General features: G+C 40.7%; 1 protein-coding gene across 13 annotated transcripts in view; it reads left to right on the top strand.

Moving 5' to 3' along the window:
• TCF4 (transcription factor 4) overlaps window positions 1-14,263 on the top strand; it is a 422,824-nt gene that overhangs the window by 132,047 nt on the left and 276,514 nt on the right. For all 13 annotated transcript variants that reach the window (XM_048502995.1, XM_048502992.1, XM_048502991.1 and 10 more), the window contains 2 exons: window positions 308-369; window positions 6,071-6,167. In XM_048502995.1, the coding sequence (XP_048358952.1) occupies window positions 308-369; window positions 6,071-6,167 (159 nt within the window). The remainder of the gene's footprint in view (window positions 1-307; window positions 370-6,070; window positions 6,168-14,263) is intronic.

Raw genomic sequence — 14,263 nt, 5'->3', positions numbered from 1 at the left:
TTGTGCTAGGATTTGGATTCAGCTTCCATTAGTGCCTTCCACCCACTTCTTAAAAGTCTTCCGAGTGACGAGAATAATTTTCATGTGCAAACCTCTCGTTCCTGAGGGTCCAGTTCATTTCTACTGTGAATTTAAATGAGTTAATTTAAGTGGTTGGGTCATAAGCCACAGTCATCGTAGTAGCCCTCTGCCTGGTTCTTAATTAAAGGCAACAGGAGATTAATTTGAAACATTAATTTAAAAGTGCCTATACAAAAGGAAAGAATTATTGCAATAAAGCCTAAAGAACTTTTCTTTTTGTCCCTAGATGTAGAAGACAGAACTAGCTCAGGGTCCTGGGGGAATGGAGGACATCCTAGCCCATCCAGGGTAAGTATATCTAATCTCTTTTTCCACACCAGGCTTCCTGTGCATGTAAATTTAAAATCTAAATGTGAGTTTTACACCTGATTGCATAGGAAAATGTACATGCAAATTTGGCTAGCGAGCACCCTCTTCCTAGAATTGCTTCTTATCTGATCCCGTAGTTGAATTTGACACCTGCTGTATTGCTGCTAACAGGTAGTAAGGAACTTCATTAAATGTCTTGCTGGGCTTGTTTGCCGTCAGCCTTGGATCCATTGCCCTGTGATATCTCTGGCCTGTAAGCTGTGTGTTTTTTGTGGCTGTTGATTTTTTATTTGCTAGAGACACCCTTCCAGATGTTAACTTACAGCCCCAGTATATGTGATGTGAAGTTCAGGTATTTTTGCACACTAGGAACTCTGCCAGGTCAGTGCTTTGGCTCATTGTTCGCCACTGTTAATATAATTAAATATTTCTTAGTGTTGTTATTAAGCATATATAGAAATATATCAAACTCCGTCATCGTAGACTGCAAAGATATTAGTAAGGTACAAAGACATGTGAACCACGTCATTTTAAAAGTATATATTTACATGGCCCGTGATTATTTCTGTTCACCTGAGGATACCCAAAAGACCCCAGCAGGAGTAATCATTATCTATTTAGTTTCCCCTATACATAAGACAATCATGCAATCATTTCTGCTATAAGTCATATAATTTATTAAGCCAGATGTCTAAACCAAATTCGGAGGTGCTCTCCTATTAACTGCTGTAGTACAGGAAGTTAGAGGATTTTTCTTTTAAGTCTTTTATTTATTTATTTATTATTTGATTTAATATACCGCCCTATCCCCGAAGGGCTCAGGGCGGTGAACGTACAATATCAAAAATAAAAGCATACATATAAGTTAAAAACAATTACATTCTAAAACAATGTCCCACAAAACCCATATGCAACCCTCCCAGGAGAAAATAGTGGGTTTCGATGATGTTAGGGACCCTTGTAGATCAAGGGGGTGGCGGGGCATCCTCAGCGGTTGGTCTCTCCAAAGGCCCGGTGGAACAACTCGGACTTACAGGCCCTGCGGAACTCTCCAAGGTCCCGCAGGGCCCGGACAGCTGGTGGTAGAGTGTTCCACCAGGCAGGGGCCAGAGCCGTAAAGGCCCTGGCCCGAGTGGAGGCCAGCCGTGTCATTGAGGGGCCAGGGATCTCCAGTAAATTGGCCTCTGCTGAACGCAGAGGTCGACCCGGGACATATGGGGTAATGTGGTCCCAAAGATACGAGGGTCCCAGGCTGCTTAAGGCCTTAAAGGTCAATACCCACACCTTGAAGATGATTTGGAATTCAACCAGTAACCAATATTTTCTGTTGTGGCTGTGGTTGGGGCAGTATTCTGAGACTATGTCTGCTTGTGGAACACACACAGGTATGGTGCATATTTTGTACAAATTTATTGAAAGGTTTTATTGGGATAGACATAGCACCTAAATTGAACATAGACTGGTAAAGACCACCTCTACCCAACATACTCTGCGACATCAGCTCCATGTATCCAAGCAAGACTTTTGAAGCTGCCATCCTATAAACAGTTAAAATTGATGACTGCCCACGGTCAGAGGTGGCCTACAGCTGGTGAAGGAAGAAAACCCCCACATTACTGTTATTTTGCAATATATGTAAGACCAAATTATTTAGGAAGGCATTGTTATGAAGGTGGGACGCATTTGTGGCACGTTTGGGATTTGTGGCGGACCTATTAATGTTCTTAATGCATTTGTTGTTGGTTTTGACTTTTTGTACTTATTCATGGTAAGATGAATTGACTAGAAATGTTATAATGAATAAATCCCAGATTGTCTGTTGTGGGTTTTCCGGGCTGTGTGCCATAGAGGCGGGTGAAATGTTAGGAGCAAAAACGACCAGATCCCATAGCCCAGAAAACCCACAACAGATGATTCGGGCTGTGAAAGCCTTTGACAATACACCAGATTCCAAAATATCAGCCTAAGGCAAGACTCTCAGCTTTCTCACTATCACAGATGGTTTGTCCCAACAGTCAAGTAGGTTTGTACAGTACCTAACATGGTTATACAGTTATCCCTTACACATCACAAGGGTTAGGGGGCCCCACAATCTGGAAATCCATGTAAAATATTTTGGCCCTCCCTTCGTACCAAAGAAATTATGTGTATATATATATATATATATGGTATTAAAAGATAACATATGTTGCTATTCTACTATACTATACTATACATATAAATGTCTACATACTATACTGTACATATATTATACTATACATAAAATATACATATATTTTATGCATTTCTGAGTATCTAAATTTTTTCTTTGTCATCTGCTGGCCTTTACATGTTGTCTGCAGCTTCCGTAAAATTCCCATTAAATTTTTTATGCCAACCTGCAATATATCGAAACTACGATGGGGAAAGTCATCACGATGTGGAAGGGATAACTGTAATAACAGTATTATATACTCGTGTATAAGTCGACCCGCATATAAGTCGAGGCACCTAATTTTACCACAGAAAACTGGGAAAACTTATTGACTCGTGTATAAGTTGAGGGTGGGAAATGCAGCAGCTGCTGGTAAATTTCAAAAATAAAAATAGATACCAATAAAATTACATTAATTGAGGCATCAGTAGGTTAAATGTTTTTGAATATTTATTTCAAAGAAAAACAGTAAACTAGCTCTGAAAGTGGAAAAGAGGGTCAACAAAAACAATATGGTCTCAACAATAACTTTAAAAGTACAAAAACCTTAGCTCAACCAGCAACCAAGCTAAAACACAAGAGTTAAAATCCTTCAAAACTGGATTTTTTGGTCAGGGAGGAATATTTATGTTAGCAGTTACCTCAACATTTCCAGAGTATCTTTGAGAGACCCTCACAGTGAGTGATACCACCCAGGTTTGGTGAAGTTTGGTTCAGGGGATCCAAAGTTATGGACCCTCAAAATGTAGTTCCATCTACTATTAGTTCCCATTGGAAACAATGGGGGATGGGGGCACCCCCTTTAGGGGTCCATAACTTTGGACCCCCTGAACCAAACTTTACCAAACTTGGCTGGTATCATTAGGAGAGTTTCTTGAAAAATCCCTGAAATTTTGGTGCTGCTAGCCTAAACTGCGCCCCCTGGTGGCCGACGAAGTAAAAACCCTAAAATATTTTTTAAAGTACACCTGACTCATGTATAAGTCGAGGGGGATTTTTTCAGCACAAAAAATGTGCTGAAAAATTTGACTTATATGCGAGTATATAGGGTAGGTTGCATTTGTTCTTGCATTTATTTATATGTATATTTAGGGTTCTTACTCACCATTGTATTAGATTGAGTGGTCAGCTAGGTTGCTTTGCCAAGGTAATAAGATGATACCAAAACCTTAGCACATTTTAGAGGGTTTCGGTATCCATAGTCTTTTGACACTATACTCCTAACAGTGGACTTCAAAGCATACTTTGATCTTCCTGCTTAACCAGCCACAAGTCAATTGTTCCAACTGTCAAGTCTGACATTCAAGTCCATTATGCGGGTTGAACTGATGCGGCCACCCTGACTTCTCATATTGCAGGGCTAACACATTTATTCATATTAACAGAAAACAACAGACTTAGGACAGCTTTGTGTCTGCTGGAAATAAGAATTAGAGATATAATTTTATTGGATATTTGCGAGCCAGGGGAAAAACACACAGCTTTCCCTTATTTTCCTTCAATAATAATAATAATAATAATAATAATAATAATAATAATAATAATAATAATAATAATAATAATAATAATAATAATAATAATAATAATAATAATATAGAAAATTGAATATATACAATACTGTCTTATTGAACCTAAATTTATTTTCCTGTTTTAACATTTAAAGCTGTGTGGCATGTGTATATAATTTAAATACCTTACAGTGCAATCCTGAGGAGCATTACACCCTTATAGGTTCCTTGGCTTCAGCAAAGATAGCAGGGTGTAACCCTGTTGATACCCTGTTCAGGATAAAGATGACAAGAGATTTGTGAATTTGTCCACCATTTCCTGGACTTTGGGTCCTAGTTCCTACCTAGTTCTGTCCCAAGGCACTAGGATGCAAATGGAACATTCTAGAATAAAGATGGTCCAGGGAATGGCGGATGAATTCACACATTTCCTGTCATTTTTATCCTGAGCAGGTATAGAACTACACAGTTTTCTACCAGCAAAATTAAAAATTCTCCCAGCACAAAGAGAAGAATCTACCCACCCTATGCTACCTTAGCATCTTAATTTTTTGCCAGGAGAGACAGGAAAAATGTTAACATTAGAAAAACAAGCGAAAGGGTATTATTTAGTCCGGAACCATCACATGCCGTTTCAGTAGGACTAGCAGCCTAGTGGGCTATTACGCTAACATTTATTACATTGAAACAGAACTCTTCATAGGAACTCATTGTACACATAATAGCAGATTAATTGTGGACAAAATAAATACAATTGCCATAAAACAATTTACCTTAAAACCATAAACAAGCATGTGTATATTAAATGCAGTCGAGCCATTTCCAGCTTATGGCAACCCTAAGAATTAATGACCTCCAAGATATCTTTTTGTTAACAGCCTTGCTCGGGTCTTGCAAATTGAGTACTGTAGCTTCCTTTATAGAGTCACTCCATCGCATGTTGGGTCTTCCTCTTTTCCTGCTGCCTTCAGGTAAAATTGATCAGAGCAAAAGTATAATAAACTGTGCTTACAACTAACAGATGGCATGGTTAATTAGTACATCAAGGCTCTGAGATAACAATGAAATAACCAGTAGGAAAGAGTCAGTTTCCACTGAGCCTGAATTGCCTTGAGTATGCTTGCTTGAAAGTTCCTATAAATAAAATACATAGTTTCAACGTTTAATATTTATCATTGTTGGGTCCATAATCATAACGAATGACAGCCTGAAAGATCTGAAAATGCCTATCACATTTCAAGGATGTGGAATGGTGTTGTATAGCCCAATCTGATTCGTTCTTGGAAACAGAGGTGGGTTGGCACTTGGAAAGGAGTCCTCCAAGGAAGTCTGCAGAGGAAGGCAATGGCAAACCACCTCTGCTTAATCACTTACCTTGAAAACCCCATCTGGGTTGTCTGTGACTTGACAGCATTTTACACACACACACGCGCGCGCGCACACCCCTCATTTCAAATCCATCCATCCATCCATCCATCCATCCATCCATCCATCCATCCATCCATCCATCCATCCATCCATCCATCCATCCATCATACATAAATATATTGATAAATAACACAACACCAAATTGATTCGTAACACAGCCATAGGCACAATTTTTTGTATTGGTGAACAGAACAAAACTCTACAAATATCTCCAAAAACTTGACACAGAGACCATTAAGCCACATAGTTCTCATTGCTCTGTGGTGGCAGTGAGAAAGACCCATATTTTTTCTTGTGATGCATCTGGGGCTCTTGAGAGTGTGAAAGTAGGATCCTAGATTTGATGGAATTTTGGTCTGATTGAGGCTATCCTGGTCTGATTGAGGCTAAGTGGTCAGGAAATAATCTTTCCTGCATAAATAAAATGAAAGCATAAATAAAAATGATGTCCCTATAATGTTTTTTCTACTCATAATGTATTGGGAAAATATCTTTGTGTTATACTTTAATGTACATGTTATGCATATTTTTTTTCTTGATTCGTTAACAGAACTATGGAGATGGAACTCCGTATGAACATATGACTAACAGGGACCTTGGATCACATGACAATCTATCTCCTCCTTTTGTGAATTCCAGAATACAAAGTAAGAAGAGCTCAAAAGTTGCTGTTAATAGGTTGTTTGTTTCATTGTGGTTGGTTTTCAAATGAGAAGAAAGCAGCTTCTTCTACTTTTTTTTTCTTCCAATTTTCCTAACTTGGTTCCCTGATTTAGATTGATTGTGTGAGGTATTGAATTTATGTCTGTTCTGCAGCATCGTTTTCTGAAATACCCCGAGCTTTGCTTATTATATGTGTAGAATGTACTGCAATTTCCATACTCAGTTTTTTTTCTCAGTGAAAGTATCTTCTTCAGAGCATGCCCAGGAATAGTAAGTGAATAGCTGGAACAGCAGCAAGTTCTGAACTGATTTTACAGGGGTATTTATTTCAATGGCCCAAAGACAGAAAGTTAGTTATCGGTAATCTCGAAATGGTTTTCCTTGTATACCAGTGCAAATTTGCCTCCAGGGACCTTCAGTCTTTGGGCTGTAAACGTCTACATTAAGTCTTACAGTGTCTGTAGCATTCTGCACTTTGACAGCCAGTGGTATTTGGCAAGTGCATGCCCTCACAGTTGGATAACACGCTCAGTCGCTATCTTCCTGACTTTCAGGGGTCTGTTTCAGCAGCCATAACTCTGGCTGTCAAAAGAAAGTCTTTAATTACTTGCAAGTGCAGATAGCAACTTCTCTTTAATCACGGCTGATGAATGAGTTTGGTTAAGATAAATATATGATGTAAAAATATTACTAATCCCTTTCGCTGGCCAAGATCTCTCCCTTCAATGTGCACTCGTCAATGGGCTAACTGAGATTCCTCAGTTTAAAATGACTGAACCTGAGCCAATGAAAGCAGTAAGCTGTAGCTGCAATATATCATTCCGAGACTAATGTATGCCCCCTGAAATATTCCTTGTCTTTTACTATTAGGAAATATTTGGGAGTTGTTTAACATGTGGTACAGTGCAGAAGCTTGCAGTAATGTGTTATGTAGTCACACTTGCACGGAGTTACATTGGTTTCAAGAGGCGGGCTTGAGCCAACAAAAGCAGGGAAACTCTGTCCCTCCCATCTTAACTCACGCCATATTAGGGTTGACTCCAGGCAATGTAAATACAAACTTTCCGTATTTTCGTTGTCTTCTGTGAAACCCACTGTGCTGAGTGATCCCTTCAGCTCTGACCTTTCCACCCGAATGTTTGCAACGTAAAAGTTTGCGTCTTTCGTCTCCCTTTATTTTGGCTTCCTTTAACAAAGACTATTCAAGCCCCCTAGGCCATCTTTACCAAGAAAATTGCTCTTGGTGCGGTTTAACAATGTATTTGTTCTGACGGGGGGAAAAAAGAAGTATTTTTACAAGCACCTTTTGAAGCGCTGAATAAACATGCTCTGATTAGGAATGCTGGAAAAACAACACTTGTGTTTGTTGAAGTATTGGAGGAAGCTTGATTTTCAAACCTAAACAGATAAAGGGCCCTTTTGCTGAAAAGTCACTGGCAGTCTTTCTCGTCTACGCTGTTAGGAATGCTAGGTTGAAAAGGCTAGTGTCTTTTAAATGCCCATAGTCCAGTCTGAGTGCTCCAAAGTATTTCAAGAATTGCAATCCTAAACAGAGTTAAACCTTTTAAAGTCCATTAACGTTAGCGGACGTATAGTAAGATATAACTCTGTTTAGATCTGCGTTATAAGAATACTAATCTGTGTGCTTGAGTGTTTGTGTGAGAGAAGCTAACAGCTTTTGACAAGTGTGTTATTGTGTAATAAGGCATGCCTGCTATTGGAACCAGTAATGCAGCTCCTGCAATCTACAGCATTTTGTTACCTTAACTTAAAGTGTACTTTGGTAATTAGAGCAGATTGTCTTTTAATTCATGTCTGTTCGGATTCTGCAGTTCTCCCAAATCCGCTTTGTTGAATTTCCCCTTTCCTTGCTGGACCCTGAGCTCAGTTGCAAAAGGTGTGCTGAAGGGACAGGAAGAGAGGAAAACCTCAAGAGGGAATTCTCAGCTCCTTTCATGTCTCTGAAAATGAAATATACATTTTCTGTGGAAAAAGTCTAGGTAGATGTTCTGGTCCTTCTTCCCCAGCGGCCCTGGGTTTGTTTTGCATGGATGCTAGATCTGACTCAGAAATCAGTCCTGGGAACTCTTCAGTCACGGCAAAATTCTCCTCATCCGTTCCTTCCCCAGAAGGAAAGAGAGCCTGGTGTTTAAATGTGGGAGGCAAGGCCATCTCTTGCTCTGTACCAGGGAACACGGCTCTATCTGTGCACCTGGCCCTAATGAAAATGCTGGTTTGTCAGATAAGCCGCCTTGTCTGAAACATGGTATTTGAGTGTTTATGAAATGCTACATTTTCCAACTGGGGGCATTTTTGGATCTCAGACGGCTTGTGTTACAGGCGAGACAGTTTACCTGATTGTAACAAAATTGTCTGGGAGATGAAGTTGGTGAGTGAGAAGGCAGAGCTCCCAAGGCTGGCTTCTGGGAAGATTACTTTTAGACACGGGAGGGAGAAATCCTTTGATCAGGCAAAAAAAACCTCTTTAGGCATGGAATTCGAGGGCATGGAGTGGAGCATTGTGCGACCTAGCCATATAGTTCTAGTAAGCCTGGCCACCTTCATTGTGTTTGGTGTCTTTGGGAATATTTTATGTTGCCTCAGCAGCAGTAAGATTAAAAGCATGGCAATTGTGGGAACGCTCCCCTCAGATATTTAAGGTGGAACAACAAAAGTGGACTGTTTAATAATTAGATCGGGTTTTCATCCATTTCTTGTGCATTTCTACTGTAGTTCATCAGAATTCTTAAATCATTGTTTATGCTAAAATGATACATAACTAATAAACTAGAATTGTGGGATTGAAGGAATTTTACGTCAGTATCCTGCTTCATGTTAGCATTCTCCTTGAGGAGGAGGAAAAAAATCTCTGAAACAGTGGCTCCCAACATTTTTTTGCATGACAAGCCATAACGTTTTGTCTTTGTTTTGGATCAGGGTTCCCATCCTTTTTGAACCTTCAGGCACCTTTGGATTTGACATAGGATGGTGGGCGCAGCCACCAAAACGACCACCCCAGAAGTGGAGAGTCACAAAATGGGTGACACAACTTACTTTCAGTCACACAGTGAAAATTCTTGGTTTGTGGTAGTAGCTGCTGCCAGAGCAACGTTCTTAAAAATCTGCACAGTCAATCAAATCACCAGTGGCCAATCAGAATCGTTGGTAGGCAAAAGCCTACCTGTTCCTGCCCACTTTCAGCAGGAAAGATGTCAGTGGGCACCAAGATGTTATGGACTCCTGTTTTAGATCCATGTAGTGTAGTGTAGTGGTTAACAGTGATGGACTCTAATCTGAAGAACCAGGTTTATTTCCCCAGCCCTCCACACAAAGCCTGCTGAGTAACCTCGGGTCACAGATGTCTTCGAATTCTCTCAGCCTACAAAGGCAGGCAATGACAAACCATCTCTAAACTTCTCTTGCCCTCAAAACCCTACTTGGTGTCCACTGCGATTTGATAGCATTTTATACCCGTGGTAATTAAGATCAGACCCTCTGGCATGAACTCCAATGAGTAAAGCCGTTGCCACTGGGCCTCAGTCCCATGAGGAGGATAATTTCATTTTTTTTTAAATCGATGTTGTTTGTAATCCACCTTTCTTACTGGGACTCAAAATGGAGTACATAGAATAAATCAATAGAGTTGTATAGAACTGTTATAAGAGTTACAAGAAGATGATGAAGGTAAGCATTTAAAAGTTATTGTTATTACCTCAAAAGTGATTAATATTACTTTATTACTTTAGAACCACTCCTCATCCCCCAATTATGTGCTCCAATAGTAACGTTTTGCACAACGGGGGGACCCGGGAAATTACAGGCCAGTCAGTTTGACATCTGTTCCTGGTAAATTAGTAGAATCTATCATTAAAGATAAAATTATAAGACATGTAGAAAAGCAAGACCTGCTGAGAAAGAGTCAGCATGGCTTTTGCAGAGGCAAATCCTGTCTTACAAACTTACTAGAGTTCTTTGAGGGTGTAAACAGGCATGTGGACAGGGGTGAACCGGTGGACATTGTCTACTTGGATTTCCAAAAGGCTTTTGACAAAGTTCCTCACCAGAGACTGTTGAGAAAACTCAGCAATGAAGGAATAAGAGGGGAAGTCCTCCTATGGATTAAAAACTGGTTGAGAAATAGGAAACAAAGAGTGGGTGTAAATGGGAAGTTCTCACAATGGAGAGATGTCGGGAGTGGTGTCCCCCAAGGATCCGTTTTGGGACCAGTGCTCTTTAACCTATTCATAAAATGACCTGGAAGTAGGGTGGGTAGCGTGGTGGCCAAGTTTGCAGATGATACCAAATTATGTAGGGAATTGGTGAGAACCACAAAAGGATTGCTTGAAGAGCTCCAAAGCGGACCTTGATAAATTCAGGATAGAGTGGGCTCCAGAAATGGCAAATGCAGTTCAATGTAGCAAAAAATGTAAAGTGCGATGCACATAGGGCAAAAAATCCAAACTTCACATACACGCCACACGGAGTCAGTGCTATCAGTCACAGACCAGGAAAGGGATTTAGGGCGTCTTAGCTTGATGTAGTTCCATGGGAATGTCAACTCAATGCATGGCAGCTGTGAAAAAAAAGCGCAAACTCTATGCTGAGGGATCAGTTTAGAAAAGGAATTGATAATAAAACTGCAAAGATTGTCATGCCCTTATATAAAGCAGTGGTGCTTCAACCGCGACTTGAGAGTACTTGGTGTCCAGTTCTGGTCACGCGACTCTCTCAAAAAGGATATTGAGGGAGATAGAAAGTGCAGAGAAGAGGGCAACAAGGATGATTGAGGGACTGGAGCACCTTCCCTATGAGGAGAGGCTGCAGCGTTTGCTGGGACTTTCTTTAGTTTGGAGAGGAGGCGGCTGAGGGGGGGATATGATTGAAGCCTACAAAATTATGCATATGGGGTAGAAAATGCTGACAGAGAGACATTTTTCTCTCTCTTTCACAATACTTAGAACCAGGGGCATTCATTGAAAAATGCTGGGGAAGAATTAGGATCAATAAAAGGAAACACTTCTTCACGCGATAACGTGTGATTGGTGTTTGGAATATGCTGCCACAGAGGTGGTGATGGCCACTAACCTGAGGATAGGCTTTAAACAGGGCTTTTTTGACAGATTTATGGAGGAGAAGTCGATCTATGAAGCTACTCAATCTTGATCCTCTTTGGATCTGGAGATTGCAAATGCCTTAACAGACCAGGTGATCGAGCAACAGCCGCGAGAAGGCCATTGGCGTACCACATCCCACGCGGTGAGTCTCCTTAAAGCGCACCTGGTGGGCCACTGCGAGTAGCAGAGAGCTGGACTAGATGGACTTTGGTCTGATCCAGCTGGCTTGTTCTTATGTTCTTATGTTCTTAACTTCTGTAAATTCTGTAGTGCTTCCTAAACAATATGTTCTGTATCTTCAGAACCATTGCCAGAGTTCTGAAACTTACTGGAATAGAACTTTATTGGCATTACTGGGATTATCAATTCTTTTCTGAGCCTGATGGTTTTGGACATTTTTGTCTGTCTATTTTATATTATTTATTTGTGTGATTAAGCACCCAAGGTGGCTCACAAAAAGAAAAAAATACTATACAAACAAAAAACAGCATTAATAAAACTGGGAACAACAGTAATTTGCATAAAACCATCCGGCAGATTTGTCCGAAAGACATCTGTGAGAGAAAATAGAAAGGAAACAGAAAATTCCAAAGGATTTTTAGAATTTTTTTTTGAAATAAATAGGTTTTAACAGAGGGCCAGCAGGTCAAAAGAGGGGGTGGGGTGGGCAAATGAAGTTCAGGAGGCAGAGCTCCTGGGAAAAGCGACTGAAAAAAATCTGTCCCACATTTCTGATAGTGTAGACTAAACAGGAAAGGGCACTATCAGCTACCAGAGAGGCTCATATGGGTGAATGCTTGCTTTTAGGGTTTTTCCATTACCTTGGCCATTAAGGGGCTTAAAAATAAAAATCTTTGTTCTGGTCTCACAATCAAATATGAAGCCATTATAGATAGCCTAACATCAGACTGAGCTGTTTATTATAGTTGGTAAATATTCTAGCTATTTCCTTTTGGATCAGCTGAAACGGCCAGACATTCTTCAAAGGTAGTCCTGCATGGACTATTTTACAGTAATGTCAGCTGGATATCGCCAAGGTTTAGGCAACTGCGTTATATGCTGGTGATACACCTTAATCAGGCTGGTTAAAAATACACCAGACAATCTGTATAGCCAGTAGCAGTGACGGATCCAGCAGTATTCCCAGGGTGGAAGCCTAATCCTTCTGTGGGAGTGCTTCTCAATCCCCAAATTGTTATATAAAGGTAATTACAGATCATTACAGACCAATGGAGTGACATCGCATCACAATGCTCACTAGGCAGACTGATGTTACAGGTTGATTTGTCGTTGTCTTTGCCTTCCCCAGTCGTCTACACTGTACCCTCAACAGACTGGGTACTCATTTGGCCAACCTCGGAAGGATGGATGGAAGACTGAGTCAACCTTGAGCTGGCTGCCCGGAACTGACTTCCATTGGGATTGAATTCAGATTGAGAGCAGAGCTTTGACTGCACTACTGCAGTTTACCACTCCGTGCCACAGGGCTCTTAAAATGGTTACCTGTTCCCAAATCAGCTTTCCCCTTAGCCATATTCCTGGTGTCTTATTTGGATTAAGTTTCCGTTTGTTTGTCTGTTTCTAGCTGTTCAACAACTGCACCTCTATCACCTCTCTAAAATTAGATAGGAAATCTGTTAATAAGTGGGTCCAAACAGCATACTTCTTTACGTCTGCTGGATTTTCCTTGCTGTTTCATGCAGATATTAAACAGGATGGCAGACAAAACGGAACATTGTGGCATCTCATGGGTTAGTGGCAAGAGAGCAGGCCTGTCCCTTAAGTGGACCTAGGGTTCAGGAGTAGAGGGGGACACCACAAAAGGCTCAGGGCAGTACCGTGAGTGGCATCCCCAGGTGGCAACACCAGCTCCAGCAATCATACTAGAACCCAGGGAGTGCTCTCTCCCAGTCCTCCTTCCTTTGGCCCCATGCCCGGAGGGAGGGAGGGAGGGAGGGAGGGAGGGAGGGAGGGAGGGAGGGAAGGAAGGAAGGAAGGAAGGAAGGAAGGAAGAAAGAAAGAAAGAAAGAAAGAAAGAAAGAAAGAAAGAAAGAAAGAAAGAAAGAAAGAAAGAAAGAAAGAAAGAAAGAAAGAAAGAAAGAAAGAAAGAAAGAAAGAGGAGGTTGCCAACGGCTTCAGTTAGCAGTGGCTCATTGCCTTCCTGACTCTATGCATATCTGGGTTTTGGTAGCTCTGTATGTCCCTTGGTCACGGTGGTGAGGTGGTAGGTGCCCCAGAGGTTGCCAAAACCTTTGAGCTAATTCTAGCCTATGTCTGGAAAAATAGACTCTCTGGATTACTTACTTAGACCTACTTGTGAGGAAGCCACTGCAGGTCACTGTTATGTATGTGACCCATGTGCTGCATGTGAACCAATGGCTGATGGTACTGAAAGCCTGTGGGAGGTCCAGGTATGCCACTGTCTTCTGTCGGCTGACTGGTAGAGGTTATCTGCTGGAGTACCCATGTCTGTTCTAAAGCCAGGCCAGAAAACGTCTCGAGGGAGATTTTCTTTATCACTTAGAGACCTGGAGTTTTTCAGATTTCCCTCTAATATTCTGGCAAACAGAAATCATCTTTTTTTAAAAAAGACTGTTTGATGTTTATCCTAGTGTTATTTTAGAAAGAGTCAAGCAAGTGTATGGAATTTTATTAAAGATAGTGTCTCCAGATTAGATCTAGTTTCAGGCTCAGATAAATTTGGTGATGTATGCAACGATCCTGGTCCAGAGACTATCCTTGCCATACAAATATAATGTTTCTTTCTTGGATGCAGTTCTATCAGGACAGTGTTTAGTTTTATAGAACTCTTTCAACAGATAGAGCTGAAGGATAATTATTTTTCAGCCACGAGGATTACTTGCAGTCATTTCAAATGGATAGTAATTTAACTGGGCGAAAGTTTAGCAACTAAGAGATATATCATTCAATACATCAAACAGGATTGAAATTGTAATGATAGACGT

The sequence above is a fragment of the Sphaerodactylus townsendi genome, linkage group LG07, assembly GCF_021028975.2.
Source record: "Sphaerodactylus townsendi isolate TG3544 linkage group LG07, MPM_Stown_v2.3, whole genome shotgun sequence".
NCBI classification, from domain to species: Eukaryota; Metazoa; Chordata; class Lepidosauria; order Squamata; family Sphaerodactylidae; genus Sphaerodactylus; species Sphaerodactylus townsendi.
The sequence above is the reverse complement of the archived record's forward strand: the minus strand, read 5'-3'. Positions and strand labels throughout refer to the sequence as shown.